We start from the raw sequence: 21753 nt of genomic DNA on the forward strand, positions 1-21753 counted from the left end.
TGCACCAACTGCTTCAGCCCATATTCTCTACCTATTTAAAGTAGTGAAGTAGCAAATGCTAATACTTCCCTTAACAATACATACTGCACCCATCTCACCAAAGTCTGCTTCTGTCACAAGTAGGAAATTAGCCCATGTGCAAAAACAACACAACACACCTGCTGAGCTTTTACAGATGTTTCTCCTGCAGTTTAAGCCCAAACAGTTGGTGATCATTATAAGCCCAAACAGTATCCCGTGGCTTCTACATGACTTGTTCTAATATTCCTGCTAACATTTTAAATGCTTTTTTCCACACAGGTGTTTAAACAAAAATATCAAAGTACCGAAGGCTGTGAAATTGTGCTCTTGACAGATGGAGAAGACGGAGGCATTGGCTCTTGCTTTAAAGAAGTTGAAAGTAGTGGGTCTATCATTCACACTATTGCTTTGGGACCAAGTGCTGCAAAAGAACTAGAAGCGTTGGCTGACATGACAGGTATGTGAGTAAGCAAAATGTCAAAATCTTTCAAGACTCTTTTTTGCTACATAGTGGCAGCTGGTGTCTTTCAAAAAAGTAAGTTTACTACAAGACTCAGCTACCTTGCCAAGCTACTCTCATCCACACAATATTCCTTTTGCCTGCTCCACCAATGGAAACTCTTATTTCAGCCATGACAACTAAATGAGATCTCCATATTCAGAAGCATTATATGCCCCTGAGTACTCAGGGAAAACCTTTCTACATCATGTTATACTTGGAAGATTCCAAAAGGCATTTGGATGACCATTGTTGGAAACAGAATGTGGGCTTAGATGGAGGCAAGTGATTGCGCAAGGACGTAAACTGAGGGCCAAACTAGATGCTGTTACTGAGAAGCCTGCCCCAAGCCTCCATATAAGACAACTCTCTGCCTTCTGTCTCTCCTCCTCTGGCTGTGTCCACACAAGAGCATTAATGCATACACTGGTCACTATTGTTGTGTGCAAGTTTGCATGCCTTCATTCACATGAGCAGCTGCAATTTTATGCCTCCAAAATCTATATCAATGTTTCCTGTCCACACTAGTGAATGGTGCTTGATGGGATGTATTTGCAGTGTGTTGTCGCCCCCTCCCCTCAATTAGTACTTGAAACCTGAGGTCCATTGTGGGTGTACATGTAGGTATTTACCAGTGGATGCACAGCTTTTGATTTTTAAAATTATTTTTAAATACAAGTTTTAGATCTGCACAAAAGAACAGGAACTGTTGTTTTAGCAAATGAGGCAAAAAAGAGAAGGGGAGGCCCTGCTTTGACTTGGGATTTGTACATTAATTGAAAACTGGTCACATCTATGTAAGCTGTATAACTGGTGAAGGGAACCTCCAACCTGTGGGCCACCCTTGGCCCACCAAGCTTCTCCATTTGCCCTGTGAGGCCATTTTCCTGAAACCATACACACCTGCACCATACCTGACATTATATATGCCATGGGACAGGTAGAGATGTGGCTGCAGAAAGCAGGATTGAACTCCCCATGCATCAGGTGAGTTCAATCCTGCTTGGGCAGTATCTCTTGAGCACTAAATAGTTTTCCCAGATTCAAAATAAAGATTCAACAAAACAATAATAAATAACATGATTAAATGTTATTTATTTTTGCATTAGTACAATCAAGAACAGCAGCAAAAACGCAGTTCACTTTCTTTAACTCACACATAGCACATTTATTGAACCCATGGAGCCAAGTCATATACAAGTTTGTTAAGGAGTGAATTTGAAGGACAATGAATTGTGGGAGTGATGTTAGTAAGGATATTAATTTGGGGAAATAAATTAATTTAAGATGACTTTATATAGAGATTATTTGGTAATAAATGAGGAGAACTGAACTGATTTGGATTAGGATCTGTTTGTAAATTAACTGAGGGTGAATTAATTGAAGACTTGGGGTGATCTGGGCTGGGGTGCAATTCAACAACCTATCTGGGATGACTTGGATGGGAAACTAGTTGGTTTGCCTTTTGAGACATTTAATATCTAAATTTACTTCTATGCATATGAATTAGCATTTGCAAATTTGTATCTAAGGGCCTGTTCCCCAAATCTGTTAAGTACCCAGCAGTACCCCTGGCCTCTCTTTTAAATAATCCATACCTAAGATTTCAAGTAAAAGTTTCTTCTAACCTTTGAATGTCTTGCCAGTTAGAAACAACTCATTTAGAGGAATTGAGAAAAGGAGGTTTCTGATACCTTTTACTACATACTTCTATAAAGGAAAACATAATTCAGTTCTCACAAAAGTCACAGCCCCTGATCCAACTATAGATATGTGCAGTAATAGGTTGCTGGATATTTACAGTCCCTAACATTAAAAACCTGCACATACCACTCAGAACTGTACTTGTGCAACCACACTTGGGTGCACTACTATAAAATATAAAAATGTATTACATTTTATTCCACCTGACAGATTATTATAATTATTCTTTGAATCACATTTCAGGAGGTTTGAAATTTTCTGCCACTGACAATTTGGATTCCAACAGTCTCATAAATGCTTTCACTGGAATGGCTTCGGGAAGTGGAGATTTCAGTCAACAATCTTTTCAGGTTTGCATTGTGAAGATTTGAGCACAAACAGCAGTCTGTTATTATTATAATTAGTCACTGCTGAAAAATTAAAAATAGCACAGACTGAGATCAGTTCTAAAGTCTGTATTTTGCTGCTATTGTGCAGGGAGAGGAAAATGAAATGGACTGCCTTCAAGTCGATTCCGACTTATGGCAACCCTATGAATAGGGCTTTCATGGTAAGCAGTATTCAGAGGTGGTTTACCATTGTCTGACTCTGAGGCTGAGAGGCAGTACTGGCCCAAGGTCACTCAGTGAGCTTCATGGCTTTGCGGGGATTTGGACCCAGCCAGAATTCATAGAGAAGGACAAACTGCAGAGGCAGATTTTGGCAGAGTTGAAACAACATTTTAAAATTTAACGATCTCATTTCAATTGAATGTGTAACCGTACTTAATTTTTCTCTATTTTTCACTTTCCCCCCTCTATTTGAGCAAATACCAGATTGAGGAATGGATTTCATCAGGAAATAGTTTAAGGGAAAAGAATTAAAAAACAGAAAACCCAGCATAATCTTCCCAGTCCAGATTTATCTCACTGGCTACTCTTTGCTAAGTAAAGTGGCAAAGCACTCAAATTACAGGAAGCTAGTGTAATTTATGCTGCCCTAAATTAAGCCAGGGTACATTGCTCCTACTCCAAACTCCTTTCGGGAGCAGGCTACTGCCGGCTGAGCCAGCCCCCAAGCTTTGCAGAGGGAAAATGAGCCTTTAAAATGGACTTTGACTTACACCACCTTTTTGCTAGTGTAACCTCCACTGTGTTTCTAGATGATCATGGGACTCAGTTGAAAGGGGTGTGCAATGGGGATAAGTCTATCCTGCCCCGCCTCTGTCACAACTCCAGAATCCCCCTTTTTCTGGAGTTACCCTGGCCTCAGCTGAGCCCTGGCTGAGGCCCAGCTGAGCCAGGATGGAGGATTTACACTGGTGTATCTCCAGCTGAGCTGGGATGAGGGACTTTGGCCAGCATAGATAGAAATCTGCCAATTCCAACCCCCCCCCCATCCTGGCTGATCTTGGGTTTGGATTGCTCTCTACATTAGGAGATCTTATCAGGGATCTAACTTGCCTTATCTAGTGTGGTCCTAAAAGCCTTACAGCATACTGACTGCACATTTACTTCTGCTTGTGGAATTAGATTTGTGTCTTCCAGTTTCAACCTCTTGATTGCATTTGGTCAGAGTCTGTTCTAGTTTCTTATGTGCTACTGCTAATGAAATAGCTTCATGTAGAATCCAAACATCGCACTGAAACATGCTGCAAAATTGCAGAGCTTGGAAAAGTTACTTTTTTGAACTACAACTCCCATCAGCCCCAGCCAGCATGGCCACTGAATTGGGCTGATGGGAGTTGTAGTTCAAAAAAGTAACTTTTCCAAGCTCTGCAAAATTGTACCTGTTTTTTACACAGGACTTTTGTATATTTATTTGAAATATTTTTATCTGCCTTTCAGTGTAAAACCTCCATTGTGGTATGGAGTGGGCAGTGTTGTTGAGCTGGACTTGCAATTGCTCCCAGCTGTTTAGATGTAGCTGCTCCTCTACCTTCCTCTCTGCCTTTGTGAACAATGAGATCGTGTAGATAACAGTTTTCTCATCGTTGCACAAATGAAGGTCTGTATGGGACAAGGCAAATCTCCTCCAGGCTATATTTGCATTCTTAGTCATGGCTGAGTACTATTTATTTATTTATTATTTGATTTATATCCCGCTCTTCCTCCCAGCGGGAGCCCGGTATTATGCATTTTTTGCTCAGCAGAACTATCCACTGTGAATGCAGCTGATTGACACAGATTTCTTTACATTTTATGAAATGAAATAAGCCATTTGCTTTGAATTGATAAAACCTTTCTGATACATCAGAGTGCTTACTTTCTCCTTTTCCCCAACAGCTTGAAAGTCAAGGACAAAGCATTGGTTCCCTGATGGCGCTGAATGGTGTAGTATCTATTGATAAAACGGTGGGAAATGACACTTTCTTCGTAGTTTCATGGAGTGTGGCCATATATCCTCCAATGATTATTCTGACAGATCCCAAAGGAAAAAACTATGTTAATCAAGACTTTGTAATTGATAGCACCAACCGCGGAACAGCACGACTCAACATTGCTGGAACTGCAAAGGTAAAAACTGAGCTCTCTTTAAACTTCTCTAGGCATCTAACCCTACAGAAGGAACGTGGGAGAAATTTGATTCAGTTCTCATTTAAAGGTGAATTTACCTAATTCACACTTTCTGAAACAATATGTGAACCAAAACACAGCCATCCTTCAAAATGTGCACTTCTCATGAACTTTGCAATGCAGTTCTTCAGCCAAGTAAGGTGTTTGAAAATGTGTATATTAGGCAAAATTGCATACAAACATGTATATTAGGAGAAAGTCACACTAAGATACAGATGAATTTTCATGCAGACTTCTTGTAAAAAAAGATTTTTATTATATTTATTTGTTGCTTACTACAAATGTTTTTGTCTCAAAGTGACTTACAATTTTAAAAATAATCCAATACAAAATTTAACATACATCAAAAAATAAAAGAATATTATTAACTAAAAGTGCGCATCTTACAATAACATAAAAAGGGACACATCCTACCCCACCCAACTAAAAGATAGACACCAATTAGGAGCAAAATGCCTGGGTGAATAAAAATGTCTTGATAGCAATGGTGCCAGGTACTCCTATCTGGGAAGAGCATTCTACAGTTGGGGAGTCACCACTGAAAAGACCCAATCTTCTGTTACCACCCTCCACACCTCCCTCGCAGGGGGCACACAAAGAACAGCTTCAGATGACAAACCCAGGGTCCAGGTAGGTTCATGTCAAGAGAGGTGATTCCTAAGGTATTGGGGTCCTGAGCCACATAAGGCTTTATAGAAAACCAGAACTTTGAATTGAACCTGGAAATTAACTGGCAGCCAAAGCAGTCAGGCCAGGATCAGTGTTAGAATCATAGAATAGTAGAGTTGGAAGAACATAAGAACATAAGAAGAGCCTGCTGGATCAGGCCAGTGGCCCATCTAGTCCAGCATCCTGTTCTCACAGTGGCCAACCACGTGCCTGGGGGAAGCCCACAAGTAGGACCCGAGTGCAAGAACACTCTCCGTCCTGAAGCTTCCGGCAACTGGTTTTCAGAAGCATGCTGCCTCTGACTAGGGTGGCAGAGCACAGCCATCATGGCTAGTAGCCATTGATAGCCCTGTCCTCCATGAATTTGTCTAATCTTCTTTTAAAGCCATCCAAGCTGGTGGCCATTACTGCATCTTGTGGGAGCAAATTCCATACTTTAACTATGCGCTGAGTAAAGAAGTACTTCCTTTTGTCTGTCCTGAATCTGCCAACATTCAGCTTCTTTGAATATCCAAGAGGAAACCCTGCCCTTCTTCCCTTTGACTTTCCCTTTTTGCAAAGCTGGGGATTTAAGTTAATCATATGCCCAGCATAGCACTGTTTCCAGTGCCCACTCTTCTTGGTATCTTAAAAAAACCCAAACTGTATCTTGATCAAAAGATAATCATAAATAAAAGCAATAAAACTGCATTTATAAAAATGACTTAAATATTGAATATTCTTCTCTATTTCAACACTTGATTTGCAGACAGGAGACTGGGTTTACACAATTAAGAATACCCATTCAGCAGCTCAAGTCCTATCCATAGTAGTCACCACTCGAGCAGCATCTGCATCTGTGCCTCCAGTGACTGTGAAGCCCTATATGAATAGGGATACCAATAACTATCCTAATCCAATGGTTATTTATGCAGAAGTCAGCCAAGGATTCTTGCCTGTTGTTGGTGCAAAAGTCACAGCCACAGTTGAACCAGAGACTGGAACACCTGTAGAGCTAGAGCTTCATGACAATGGTTCAGGTAAGTTTATTTTGAAGCATTATTGGCAGAATGTATTTTACAATTTTTTCAAAAGTCAGTTTAGCATATAAAATTGTCTTACACTGAATCGGAATATTGGTTTATCTAGCCCAATATTGTCTAATCTGACTGATAGTGGCTCCACGAGATCTCTGATAACGATCTCTTCAAAAGAAGCTGCTTTTCTTTATTTATGCTCTTTATGAACCCACCCTATGCCAAAAAGAGACCCAGAGAAGGGTAAGCACAGAGCATAGATAACATCAAATTAAATACAATGAAATGTCCATGCAAACAACCAATATGAAATAATCAGCTTCTTAAATGAGTCTCTATGCTATATTTTTGTAAGATGTTATGCTGTGACGCTGTCATGAGATTATGCTGCTTGACATGTGGGCATGATGGCAAAGCATCTTACCCCCCAAAAAGAGATGGTGATGTAATTGGCAGCAGTGACAGGAGGAGTGGCAATGGGGCAGGAGGGGCAGTGGGGGGCGAGCAAGCAGCAGCAGGAGCGGCAAGGGAAGCAGTGGATACGGGGCTGCGGTGAGTGTCTGGGAGGGCAGTTGGGAGAACTGCCAGTGGGTGGGTGGGAGCTTTGGTGACCCATGGGAGAGAGAAGGGGGGAGCGCTTTGGCAACCTGTGGGGGGAGAGAAGGGGAACACTTTGAAGTGCTACTGTCTCCTCCATTACCTTTTATCGTGTGCCATTCCGTCCTTGAGAGAAAACAAAAAGATGTAATTCCTCCCAGGCCTGCTTCCTGAAGTACAAGCAGCGAATAGCCCCATTTGTATGTTCTAAGTTTCCACGCACAAATAGAACTGCATGAAGAACTGAGGAAACAAGTGCGCTAGCACTGCCCCATGGTCATCCTCTCCATCAGCCATGAGTTGGTGGCACACATCTGCGGCAGGGCTCTTCTTCTGCTTGTGTAGGCTCCTCGCACATTTTAAAACCCTGGAAGATCAGAGTTCTAAATTGTGCAGGAAGCCTGCACTAGGAGAAAAGGCTCCCCACTTATTTATTTATTATTTGATTTGTATCCCGCCCTTCCTGGTAGGAGACCAGGGCAGCAAACAAAAGCACTAAAAACACTTTAAAGTATCGTTAAAACAGACTTTAAAATATATTAAAACAAAACATCTTTAAAAACTTTTTTTAAGTTTTGAAAACATCTTTTTAAAAAATAAAAGAAATAACTTCAGAAGTTATTGCCCTAACAGAGGGCAACTGAAAGGTGGAGCTAGCACACTTGCCCCTGCTCTACTTTACCACATGAATAGACCTAATCCTGGAGACAAATGGAGCATCTAGACCATTGGTATGGTACTAATCATAGAATAGTAGAGTTGGAAGAACATAAGAACATAGGAAGAGCCTGCTGGATCAGGCCAGTGGCCCATCTAGTCCAGCATCTTGTTCTCACAGTGGCCAACCACATGCCTGGGGGAAGCCCACAAGCAGGACCCGAGTGCAAGAACACTCTCCCCTCCTGAAGCTTCTGGCAACTGGTTTTCAGAAGCATGCTGCCTCTGACTAGTAGCCATTGATAGCCCTGTCCTCCATGAATTTGTCTAATCTTCTTTTAAAGCCATCCAAGCTGGTGGCCATTACTGCATCTTGTGGGAGCAAATTCCATACTTTAACTATGCGCTGAGTAAAGAAGTACTTCCTTTCGTCTGTCCTGAATCTTCCAACATTCAGCTTCTTTGAATGTCCATGAGTTCTAGTATTATGAGAGAGGGAGAAGAACTTTTCTCTATCCACTTTCTCAATGCCATGCATAATTTTATGCACTTCTATCATGTCTCCTCTGACCCGCCTTTTCTCTAAACGAAAAAGCCCCAAATGCTGCAACCTTTCCCTTGATCATTCTGGTTGCCCTCTTCTGAACCTTTTCCAACACTATAATATCCTTTTTGAGATAAGGTGACCAGAACTATACAGAGTATTCCAAGTGCGGCCACACCATAGATTTATACAACGGCATTATGATATCGGCTGTTTTATTTTCAATACCTTTCCTAATTATCCCTAGCATGGAATTTGCCTTTTTCACAGCTGCCACACACTGGGTTGACATTTTCATCATGCTGTCCACTACAACCCGAGGTCTCTCTTCTGGTCGGTCACCGCCAGTTCAGACCCCATGAGCGTATATGTGAAATTAAGATTTTTTGCTCCATGCATAATTTTGCATTTGTTTATATTGAATTGCATTTGCCATTTTTCCGCCCATTCACTCAGTTTGGAGAGGTCTTTTTGGAGCTCTTCGCAATCCCTTTTTGTTTTAACAACCCTGAACAATTTAGTGTCGTCAGCAAACTTGGCCACTTCACTGCTCACTCCTAATTCTAGGTCATTAATGAACAAGTTGAAAAGTACAGGTCCCAATACCGATCCTTGAGGGACTCCGCTTCCTACAGCCCTCCATTGGGAGAACTGTCCGTTTATTCCTACTCTCTGCTTTCTGCTTCTTAACCAATTCCTTATCCACAAGAGGACCTCTCTTATTCCATGACTGCTAAGCCTATAAGGCCATCGAGTCCTGCTCAATGCAGGAATCCAAATGAAAGCATAACTGACAGATGGCTATCCAGCTGCCTCTTGAATGCCTCCCATGTTGGAGAGTCCACCACCTCCCTAGGGAATTGGTTCCATTGTCATACAGCTCCAACAGTTAAGACCTTTTTCCTGATGTTCAACCGAAATCTGGCTTCCTGTAACTTGAGCCCATTATTCCATATCCTGCACTCTGGGATGATCGAGAAGAGATCCTAACCCCCCTGTGTGTGACAACTTTCACGTACTTGTAAGGCTGCTATCCTATCTCCCCTCAGTCTTCTCTTCTCAAGGCTAAACATGCCCAGTTCTTTCAGTCTCTCCTCATAGGGCTTTGTTTCCAGTCCCCTGATAAGCCTTGTTGCCCTCCTCTGAACGTGTTCCAATTTGTCTGCATCCTTCTTGAAGTGCGTAGACTAGAACTGGACGCAATATTCAAGATGAGGCCTAACCAGTGCTGAATAGAGGAGAACTAGTACTTTACGCGATTTGAAAACTATACTTCTGTTCATGCAGCCTAAAATAGCATTTCCCTTTTTTGCAGCCACATCACACTATTGGCTCATATTCAGCTTGTGATCAACTACAATTCCAAGATCCTTCTCACATGTCATATTGCTGAGCCAAGTATCCCCCATCTTATAACTGTGCATTTGGTTTCTTATTCCTAAGTGTAGAACTTTGCATTTATCCCTGCTGAATTTCATTCTGTTGTTTTCAGCCCAATGCTCCAGCCTATCAAGTTCCCTTTGAATCTGGCTTCCTGTAACTTGAGCCCATTATTCCATATCCTGCACTCTGGGATGATTGAGGAGAGATCCTAACCCCCCTCTGTGTGACAACTTTCACGTACTTGTAAGACTGCTATCTTATTTCCCCTCAGTCTTCTCTTCTCAAGGCTAAACTTGTCCAGTTCAATCAGTCACTCCTCATAGGGCTTTGTTGCTAGTTCCCTGATCATACTTGTTGCCCTTCTCTGAACCTGTTCCAGTTTATCTGCATCCTCCTAGTGCGGTGTCTAGAACTGCATGTTATATGATCAAACCTCCCACCTCCAGTCAACCATCTGGCTGTTGAGTTCTGCATTAGTTGCAGTTTGCTAACAGCCCCATGTAAAATGCATTACACTAATCTAACCTAGAGATTACTAGAGCATAGACAAGAGAAACTAGATTATCCCTGTCCAGATAGGGTCACAGCTGAGCCACCAGACAAAATTGATGGAAGGCACTCCACATCACAAATGCTACCAGTGGCAGTAACGTATCCAGAAGTAGCCACAAACCACACACTTCTCACTTAGAGGGAGTATACTCCCATCCAGAACAGTTTGAATCCCACTTATCTGGTCAAAGGAACCATCCACTAACAGTGCCTTAGTCTTATCTAGACAGAGTTTCAGTTTTTTGGCTGTCATCCAGCCCATCAATGAAGCAAGACGTTGGTGTAGCACATCCACTGCCACACCTGCTGGTGTAAAAGAAATAAAGTTGTGTGTCATCTGCCTAATGATGACAACACACTTCAAATCTGCTCAGTGGTTTCATGTAGATGTTAACCAACATGTATGATAAAACCTATCCCTGTGGCACCCCACACTGGAAGGTCCATGTGGCCAAGTAGCATCCCCCAAGCACCACCCTCTGCAGATGGCCATCCAAGTAGGACTGAACCATCGGAAAGTGGTACAACCCATTCCCAATTTGAACAGCCACTCCAGAAGAATGCTATGGTTAATGGTATTGAAAACTGCTGAGAGATCAAGGAGAATCAATAGGGTTGCACTCCCCTTGTCTCTCTCCCAACAAGGGTCATCGTATAGGGCCATCAAGGCACTTTCCATGCCAAACCCAGGCCTAAACCCCAACTGAAATGGATCTAGAAAATCAGTCTCATTCAAGACAGCCTTGATCTGTTTAGTGACCACCTGCTCAAGAACTTTGCCCAAGAAGGGGTGTTAGCAACTGGTTGGTAGTTACGTTTTCTGGATTCAGGGTAGGCTTCTTAAGGAGTGGTCTCACCACCACCTCCTTTAAGCAGGCAGGGCCCGTTTCTCTCAAAAAGAGGCATTAATCACCTCCCTGGCCCAATCAGCTTCCCCTACTTTACTAGATTTTATCAACCATGAAAGACAAGGGTCCGGAGCACACGTGATCACCTGCACCAATCCAAGCACCTTGTCCATGTCCATGAGCCACACCAGCTGAAGCTCATCCAACAAAACAGGACTAAACAGTGTTCTGGAATCAAGGTCCCAGTAGATGCAAACGACCTTATCGTCAAAATGCTTCATAAACAAGTCACAGGGCACCACTGTCAGATCTACTACCACCTTTGGGCCAGAGTATAAAAGGGCTTGTACTACCTAGAAAACCTCAGCTCGACAGAATAGTGAAGGTGGAATGAGGCAGCAAAGTACTTTTTCACTGTCTTCATTGCCACTGAGTAGGCTCAATGATGAGCCCTCACTAGTGTCCAGTAGTACTTGTCTGGAGTTTTCTTCCACTTACATTCAAAGCCATATCCCTGCTTGTTTCATTGCCCTAAGCTCTGGTGTAGAACAAGAAGCCAGTCAGGCTCCATCAAGTGGGAGGGGGCACTCATGGGCAATCGCATCAATACCCTGTATCATCTGCATATTCCATAGATCATCCAGGGCTTCACCAACACCAGTCGTATAAGCTGGAAAATCCCCCAGAGCCATCTGGAAAGCAAGTGGATCGATCAGCCTCTGAGGGCAGACCATCCTAATAAGTCCCTCACCTCTGCAGAGAAGGAAAGCCAACTGAAAGCCTAAACCTCAGCAAGAAGTGATCTGACCATGACAAGGGACTGGTGTTAAAATTCCCCATGTTCCAATCACTATCTTCCTGCTTGGTCAAGAAGACTAGATCTAGAATGTGGCCTGCCACATGTGTTGGTCTGGTGACATGTTGGGCAGCCCCATAGTTGTCATGGTGGCCATGAAGTTCTGAGCTGCCCCAGAATTAGTTGTCACAGTATGAATGTTGAAGTCACCCAAGACTAAAGCCTTGGGGTCTTCAACACCATCTCCAAGACCGCGTCTGTCAGCTCAGTAGGGGAAACTGCTGGGCAGTGAGGTGGTCAGTAAACCAGAAGAATCCCTCATCTGTCCCAATTAACTATTGCAAGGTACAAACACTCTAGATCCCCACTCAATCTGGAGAGAGAGAGAGAGAGAGAATTCCGATAGATTATAATGACTCTCCCTCCCCAACCCTGTTGCTGCACAGAGTACCCATGTGGGCAAAGCTGAGTAAGACCAATTCCACCATCCTCACCCACCCGGGTCTCAGTAATACAAGCCAGGTTGGCCTTCTCATTCACAGTCATATCGTCAATGAGGGAAATCTTATTTGAAACTGGCCTGGCATTTAATAGCAGCATCCGCAGACCAGAGGGCTGGCTGATAGAACAATTCAAATTCCTCTGGTTAGGGAAGGGGCTGGCACACAGCACAGCCACTAACTGTGTCATGTCCCCTTCACCTGGCAGGCACCTTCTCTCACACCATACCTCACCTTACCCAAGATCACTGCGATTGGGTCCCCCTAAGCTCTCCCCAACTGAGCCTGTCACAGATGCATGTTTCTTTTATTTATTTATAGTATTCTTAGCCCACTCTTCATTGAATATCAACAGATCAAGCCTCTAGCTGAGGCACATGCTGACCCAGGTGTTATATCCCCAAGTCCCTGGAAGTCAGCCCAAGTGCAGTTGTCAGTCACAGCAGTGAGGGGTGGGCTCTTCTGCAGCTGTCAGGCAAGAGAAGGTGGAAAAGCAACAGCTGTACAGAGCAGGGAGTGGCTGGGAAAGTTCACCTGCTCCTAGATGGTCCTGGCTGCTGACTCCTAGCTGAAAGTCACGCCTCTAACTAATGTGGAAATGTGGAGACCTGAACTTAAGACTGGAGAAATGAAAAACGCAATTTGCCCACCCATATGCTAGAGATACTAGGCCCATTCCTTTTAGAAAATAGGCAAATGCCTGTCTTATTGACGATCTCCCTCCATTTTTGGAGCTACAGTTATGCTAGCAAAGGTTTGTGTCACTACAGCTAAAGTGGTACGATAAGATTATTGATTGATTGCTGTAAACCGCCCAGAGAGCTTCAGCTATGGGGGGGGTATACAAGTGCAATAAATAAATAAATAAAGATTATACACCTAGGGAAGAGCCATTCACTTCCTGAAGTCCTCAATGTAGCATTTTGTAACTGGCTTCAGTATTCCAAATTAGCACTTTCCCCACCCCCATCATATGATGAGGAAGGATGTACCGGCAGAATCCAACGCCACAAAACTGTTCAAGATGTGTTTTAGGGCCCCTTCACAGCTGCCACTCAAATCTGTGCCAGCTTCCCTGAAGCTGAACCTCGCCTGGGAGTTGCACAAGCTTCTCTCTTGGCTCCCGGAACCTAATGCTTGTTTGGGAAGTGAGGAAACCTGCCTGCTCCTGCCCACATGAGATACCTAGAGCAGCATTTGCCAGTGTTTTGGTAGGCAAGGTGTCCTTTTTTCCAAATCGAACTTCAAGGCCCACTTCACCCTTGTACTCCAAAAGGTTTACTTGCTTAAGAGCAAAGATTACCCATCCTCACTGGAGCTCACCCCCTCTCTTGCAGTGCTCTAATTAAAGGGAGGAAGGCCAGAATAGTGAATACTGCAGCAATGCAGAGGGCAGCATCCTCTGTGGCTATTTTGGGCTCACAGGAGCCTTTAATTATTTATTGTGTGTCTTTTCTGTGCCAAATGAATAATTCTCTCATGGCACACTTGTGTGCCCCGGTCCACAGTTAGAGAATTTATCATATTTGGATCCCATCCTTCTTGCAAGAAGCTCGGGGATTTCCTCATTTTACTCTTAAATTTATATCCTGTCCTTCCTCCCAAAAGGAGCCCTGGGTTGCACTTTTATCCACAAGCAACAGTCTTGGATGTTTCCAGATAAAGGGCTCCTGCTCATTGCTCTTCTGTTGTAAACTACAAGGAGAATTGCAATTGACTGTCTGCACTAATGGAAATGTTCCCCTTTTATCCTGTACTGTCTGCACTAGCAGGGATGCTATAGCTGTGTCCAACTCAGCCAAGCAGCTAATTTTCAGTGATTTCCCCCTTCCATCAGTTATTTTAAAAGTCATTTACTAAATTGTGCTATATTACTTGCTTGAGTGATATTATACCCTTGTGTGCATGTAATATTAATTTCTTTGGGGGTAAATTAGGTGATAGGGTGAGATGCTGGAGAGGAACAGAGGGGTCTGGGCTCAGACTCTGAGAGGTGGCTGGTCCATGAGGGAGGAAGCAAACTGAGGGAAGGAAAAGCCTGATCAGTCTCTCCTGCAAAAGGCTTACTAATTTGACTCCACTATGCAGCAAAAGAGAGATCAGCTGCTAGATGGCATAGTTGCCTGCTTACTATGCTACAACCAACAGGGAGAAAAGTTTGTAGGGGTGACAACTCCTTTTTTTTTTTTTTACAAAAAAGGGGGCCTTCCCAGACAAGCAAGAAAAGGACTTTCGTCAGTTTCATTCCATTTTCACCTCCAAGAGGAAACCCTGCTCTTCTTCCTCTTTTTGCAAAGCTGGGGATTTGCAAATGAAAGAAAACACACATAAACATAGATGATATTATCAGGTCCTGTTATAGAAGCCCATGAAACCATATTTGTTACACTTTAAGGTAACACAAGATTATGTTTTCATTTCCTAGTTCATCATATGCCCAGCAGATCACTGCTGCCAGTACCCACTGCTTTTGGTATCTTAAAAAAACCCCAGACTGTATCTTTATCAAAAGATAATAATAAATAAAAGCAAGAAAACTGCATTTATAAAAAATGACTTGAATATTCTTCTGTATTTCAACACTTGATTTGCAGGCAGGAGACTGGGTTTACGCAATTACGAATACCCATTCAGCAGCTCAAGTCCTATCCATAGTAGTCACCACTCGAGCAGCATCTGCATCTGTGCCTCCAGTGACTGTGAAGCCCTATATGAATAGGGATACCAATAACTATCCTAATCCAATGGTTATTTATGCAGAAGTCAGCCAAGGATTCTTGCCTGTTGTTGGTGTAAATGTCACAGCCACAGTTGAACCAGAGACTGGAACACCTGTAGAGCTAGAGCTTCATGACAATGGTTCAGGTAAGTTTATTTTGAAGCATTTATGGCAGAATGTATTTTAGAATTTTTCCAAAAGTCAGTTTTCAAAAGGCATTTAGCATATAAAATTGTCTTACACTGAATCAGAATACTGGTTTATCTAGCCCAATATTGTCTAATCTGACTGATAGTGGCTCCACGAGATCTCTGATAACGATCTCTTCAAAAGAAGCTGCTTTTCTTTATTTATGCTCTTTATGAACCCACCCTATGCCAAAAAGAGACCCAGAGAAGGGTAAGCACAGAGCATAGATAAAATCAAATACAATAAAATATCCACACAAACAACAAATATTTTTATTTGTTTACTATTTGATTTATATCCCACCCTTCCACCCAGCCCAGGGTGGCAAATATGAGATAATCAGCTTCTAAAATGTGTTTCTATACTATATTTTTGTAAGATGTTATGCCGTGATGCCATCATGACATGTTGCTTGACATGCGGGCATGGTGGCAAAGCATCTTACAAAAAAAAGATGGTGATGTAAGTGGCAGCAGTAACAAGAGGAGTGGCAGTGGAAGTGGGACGGGCAGTGGGGGTGAGCAAGGAGCAGCAGGAGCAGCAAAGGAAGCAGCGGATATGGGGCTGCAGTGAGCATCTGGGGGGGCAGTTTAGAGTGGGTGGGGAGAGCTTCAGCAACCCATGGGGGGAGAGAAGGAGGAATTGTTCAAAGTGCTACTGTCTCCTCCATTACCTTTTATCGTGTGCCATTCCGTCCTTGAGAGAAAACACAAAGATGCAATTCCTCCCAGGCCACCAGCTCCCTGAGATACAAGAAGCGAATAGCCCCATTTGTATGTTCTAATTGTCCACGCACAGTTAGAACTGCATGAAGAACTGAGGAAACAAGTACACTAGCACTGCCCCATGGTCATCCTCTCCATCAGCCATGAGTTGGTGGCACACATCTGCGGCAGGGCTCTTCTTCTGCTTGTGTAGGCTCCTCGCACATTTTAAAACCCTGGAAGATCAGAGTTCTAAATTGTGCAGGAAGCCTGCACTAGGAGAAAAAGCTTTCCACTTCAGAAGTTATTGCCCTAACAGAGGGCAACTGAAGGGTGGAGCTAGCACACTTGCCCCTGCTCTACTTCATCACATGAATAGACTGAAACCTGGAGACAAATGGAGCATCTAGACCATTGGTATAGTGCTACTTTATGACTTGCTTCTTTCTACAGATATTGTATGCACATTAATCTGCTTTAACCTCTTTACTTATAATTGAAGAGGTTTAGGGAGACCAGGGTATATAATCATGAATGCTAATTCAAGCCTTAACAATGTATGCCCCTATCTTGCAGCTGTCCCTATTTAGCTGAGATTAAATCTTCTCCTTGGCATACCTTTGCTCTCCAACAATCTTGTTTTTAAAGCAGAAGCTGGACATTTTTTGTTTTGCATAACTCTGCTATGGATTCACCAACTGAATTGGGTTACTCACCTTTTGCAGTGGCTCAGTGTTCCTCAGGTGTAAAAGGAAGTCTACATGATATAAATTCATTCTCTACATGGCATAAATTCCTAATTCCTTAAACGTAGAGTGCATACGTTTTTGTATTATATGTATTTGACTTACCTTGTAACATGTGGTTTGCCTTAGCTGCATAAACTGAAGCCATTGTATATCAGGCTACATATTAATTCTGTGAAATACCTGTGAAATGTTGAACAGTATGGTGGCCTACCAATCTCAACAGAGAGGGTTAGTATTAGGTTTATTAAATTTAACAATGAGCAACTACTGATAGGGACTGTTGTGTTAGTCAGTAGATGAACACAAAATGAAAACTTGTGAAGAAAGAAAACATTTTTAAAAGCTAGGATGGAGGACGGCGTTTTTGGGAGTCACGAAGATCAGGTCCTGAAAAAGCTGAAGAAGAGCCAATTTGTGTCCTTTCAAATTGAGACTGTCTTACCTCCGGAGCAGAGCATATCTAGTATAAAAAACCTGGCTGTATGAAGTTCTCTGATCATGACTCATTTAAATGTTTTTTTCCTTTTCTTTTAATAATGTTATTTATTTAATTTTGAGAATTGCATTATTTTATTGATGTATGTATTGCTATATTGTATTATTGTATTTATATATTTTGATTGCTTTATTGTATGTACACCGCCCAGAAAGCCCTTGGGCTTAGGGCGGTATATAAATAAAATAAAATAAATAAATAAATAAATATTGGGACTTTTTAAGTAGGAAGCAAAATGATTTATATCCAAAGTAAAACATGTACTAATAAAACCACATAAACGTTATTAAAAACAGACTTAACAGTACAATAGCATATCATTGGTGCTGCACAAATGCCCCGGAAAACAAAAATTTCTTTGTCTCGAGCTGAAATAATGACAAGGTTAGTGCCAGGCAGGCCTCCCTGGGAAGAGCATTTTATAAATGGAAGCTGCTATAGAGAAGGTCCATTCTCTTGTTGCCAGCCTCTGGACCTCTGTCAGATACACCACACAGAGAAAGACCTCAGATGATGATCTCAGGGTATGGGCACATTCATACGGGAAGGCATTTTTTTAGATACATTTATCAATGGCACCCACCAAAAGGTTGATAAATCTCCTGATTTTGCTAACTACCTGCAACTGCAGAAAATACAGCTTGTCAAGCATGTGGCAGGCCACAATACATGTTAATATGTGATGTTTGTTTTGGTGGGTCATAAGTTGATTGATCTGTGCTGTACAGATAAAGTATTAACACACTGGTCCTGCATGACTCTATATTACCACATTCAGAATCAGATATTCATTTATTTCCATAAGAATAGGAGCAAATACTGTGAAACAAAACACCTCCTTCATAGGTTATGTAGTGGTTTTTAATGACCAGCAGTGAGATGTTTGCTTTGGAAGTTAAGTTTTAATATTTATGTACTCAGGTGCTGATATTATCAAGAATGACGGAATCTACTCCAGGTATTTCACATCATTCGAAGTAAATGGCAGATACAACATCAAAGTGCAGGTCCAAGGGAAAGACAAGACTGTCCGACGGGTCCGTAGGCAGAATCAAACTCTCTACGTACCAGGTTATGTAGAAAATGGTAAGGATTCATTATGAAATAGCATTATGGCGACATGTTAGCTCCAGATTTTTTAGAGCATGACATGTACATCTAAAGAGGAACACAGCCCTGTTTTTGCCATCACCCTCCCCATAATTGTCTTTATGTAGATCTCGATTTAATATGGACACTTGAGTACACATTTCTATCACACTTGCAAACATGTATGTCTACATCCTTCTCTCCAACAGTATTCTAATTATCTGTGTGATTCCTACCTTGTTGGGTTTATGAATGTGTTATTGGATAAATGAAACAACTCCCCAAATTCTTGAAAGACTTTAAAATATTACTATGGCCTCCCTCTTTTGTCTAACTTACACTTCGGGCATTTTACATTCCCTTCTGTTTCCATTATTTGCCAGCTCAAAATCTAGATAAAGTTGCCTTTGTTCTGCCATAGGAACTCTAGGCAATCATATGTAGCACAGCCTAGTGATGTGCTATGTGTAGTGGTGGTTGGGCAGGAAAGCATTATATGATTGGTTGGCCCACACATTTGAGGTATTTATATCCAAACAGTAGCTGCAGGGAGATAACAGAATGGGGAAATGCCTCAGTGTATCAATTGGTCCATGCTGAGAAGGTAAGTATAAAATGGTGATTTTAATGCATTTTCGTGATCTTGGGGTTGGATGGAGAACCAAATAGTATCTGTCCATTGTTATTGTTGGTTGTTCATTCTGAACCTATTACTAGGCAACACACAAAAATCTAAGACATGGCCTTTGATGACTATAGGCTTAAAATCTAATGAGGCAAACCTGCAAGAAAAGGGAATTTTAAGGGAAGAGCTGTAATACACCAAATGCTGATCAGGAAGAACAAAAAAAGACACCATTAAAAAGGAAGTAAAGAAAAAAAGGCTATGTTAATTTCTGAAACATATTATTATTATTATTTATTAAATTTATATACCGCCTGACTAGCAATAGCTCTCTGGGCGGTGAACATAAAATACAATAGGATAAAATAATAATAATAATAATAATTTAATTTTTGTGTCGCCTATCTGGCCGAAGTCACTCTAGGCGACGTACACAATTAAATTCCAGTAAAATTACAATTTAAAATACAGAGCAAATACAATACAGCATCATAAAACAGTGTATGAACAACGGGCATTCAGTAATATTGATAAAGATTAGCCCACCCCGGAGGTCCCGAAAGCCTGTTCAAAAAGCCAAGTTTTTAATGCTCGGCGAAATGCATCCAGGGAGGGGGCATGTCGAAAAATACAATAAATAACACAATATAATACAGCATAATACAATCCACATCAGTGCAGTAGTATCTTTAACTTTTGATCAATTTAGATTAAAATGCTTCGGAGAATAAGAAGGTTTTAACCTGGCGCCGAAAGGAAAGCAGAGTCGGCGCCAGGCGTACTTCCTCAGGGAGACTATTCCATTGTTCGGGGGCCACCACTGAGAAGGCCCTAGATCTTGTCATCACCCTCCGGGCATCCCTATGAGTTAGAACCCGGAGGAGGGCCTTCGTAGCAGAGCGTAGTATACGGGCTTGTTCATATCGGAAGAGGCGTTCCGCAAGGTAACGTGGTCCCGCACCGTATAAGGCTTTATAGGTTAATACCAACACTTTGAATCTAGCCTGGAAACATATTGGCAGCCAGTGTAAGCGGGCCAGAACAGGTGTTATATGCTCGGACTGCTTAGTTCTTGTTAGCGTCTGGCTGCCGCGTTTTGCACTAGCTGTAGCTTCCAAACTGTCTTCAAAGGTAGCCCTATGTAGAGCGCATTGCAGTAATCCAAACGCGAGGTTACCAGAGCATGTACCACCGATGTAAGGTCCTCTTTACTCAAATAGGGACGTAGCTGGGCTACCAACCGAAGTTGGTAGAACGCATTCCTTGCCACCGAGGCTATTTGAGCCTCAAGTGACAGGGAAGAGTCTAGTAAGACTCCCAGACTACGAACCCGCTCCTTTAGGGGGAGTGTAACCCCATCCAGGACAGGGTATATATCCACCATCCAATCAGAGAACCCGTCCACCTACAGCATCTCAGTCTTGTCTGGATTGAGCTTCAGTTTGTTAACTCTCATCCAGTCCATTGTTGCGGCCAGGCAACGGTTCAGTACATCGACAGCCTCACCTGAAGAAGATGAAAAGGAGAAGTAGAGCTGCGTGTCATCAGCATACTGGTGACAACGCACTCCAAAACTCCTGATGACCTCACCTAACGGCTTCATGTAGATATTAAAAAGCAGGGGGGACAAAACTGACCCCTGCGGAACCCCATATTGGAGAACCCACGGTGTCGAGCAATGTTCCCCGAGCACTACCTTCTGGAGACGACCCACCAAGTAGGACCCACTGCCAAGCAGTACCTCCAACTCCCAACTCCCCGAGCCTCTCCAGAAGGATACCGTGGTCGATGGTATCAAAAGCCGCAGAGAGATCAAGGAGTATCAACAGAGTTACACTCCCTCTGTCTCTCTCCCGACATAGGTCATCATACAGGGCGACCAAGGCTGTCTCAGTGCCAAAACCGGGCCTAAAACCCGATTGAAATGGATCTAGATAATCGGTTTCATCCAATAGCGCCTGGAGGTGGCCAGCAACCACTCGTTCCAAGACCTTGCCCAGGAATGGAACATTCGCCACTGGCCTGTAGCTGTTAAAATTGTCTGGGTCCAAGGAAGGCTTTTTCAGAAGTGGTCTCACCACTGCCTCTTTAAGGCAGCTGGGGACCACTCCCTCTCGTAAAGAGGCATTTATCACTTCCTTGGCCCAGCTACCTCTTCCATCCCTGCTAGTTTTTATTAGTACCGAAGTGGTTGCACGTACCTGTCCAAGCACCTTGTCCACGTCCTCAAGCTGAACCAACTGGAACTCATCCAACAAAACATGACAAGGCTGTGCTCTGAACACCTCACTAGGATCAACTGCTATAACTTGAGAGTCTAAGTCCCGGCAGATGCATGAGATCTTGTTCTGGAAGTGATCGGCAAACTGATTACAGCGGGCCTCCGATGATTCCACCGTGTCCGGAGGGTTTACATGAAGAAGCTCCCGGACAACTCGGAAGAGCTCCGCTGGGCGGCAGAGGGATGATTTAATAGTGGCAGCAAAATGACGTTTTTTAGCTGCCTTCACCGCTCCTACATACAGCTTAGTCGAAGCACTAAGCAGCGCATAATAGTATCCGTCGGGAGTTCGCCTCCATTTCCGCTCAAGCCGCCTCCTATCTTGCTTCATTGCTCTCAGCTCCGGAGTATACCATCGAGCTGTATGAGCTCTACACAGGAGAGGGCGTGCAGGAGCGATCGTGTCAACAGCCCGAGTCATCTCTGTATTCCACAGAGCGGCCAGGGCTTCAACAGGAGTGCCAGTCCTATCAGCCGGAAAATCCCCTAGAGCCCTTTGAAAACCTTCAGGATCCATTAGTCTCCGGGGGTGGACCAATTTAATAGGTCCCCCACCCTTG

At 42.9% G+C, this 21753-nt stretch overlaps 1 protein-coding gene across 1 annotated transcript in view; it reads left to right on the top strand.

The window, feature by feature from the left end:
- The window catches only part of LOC133386878 (calcium-activated chloride channel regulator 1-like), a 55283-nt gene that overhangs the window by 26737 nt on the left and 6793 nt on the right, over positions 1 to 21753 (top strand). Inside the window, exons 8-12 of the mRNA XM_061630649.1 lie at positions 301 to 478; positions 2468 to 2574; positions 4489 to 4719; positions 6197 to 6467; positions 18120 to 18284. Coding sequence (XP_061486633.1) covers positions 301 to 478; positions 2468 to 2574; positions 4489 to 4719; positions 6197 to 6467; positions 18120 to 18284 — 952 coding nt within the window. The remainder of the gene's footprint in view (positions 1 to 300; positions 479 to 2467; positions 2575 to 4488; positions 4720 to 6196; positions 6468 to 18119; positions 18285 to 21753) is intronic.

Source organism: Rhineura floridana, chromosome 6, assembly GCF_030035675.1.
Source record: "Rhineura floridana isolate rRhiFlo1 chromosome 6, rRhiFlo1.hap2, whole genome shotgun sequence".
In the NCBI taxonomy this organism is placed as follows: domain Eukaryota; kingdom Metazoa; phylum Chordata; class Lepidosauria; order Squamata; family Rhineuridae; genus Rhineura; species Rhineura floridana.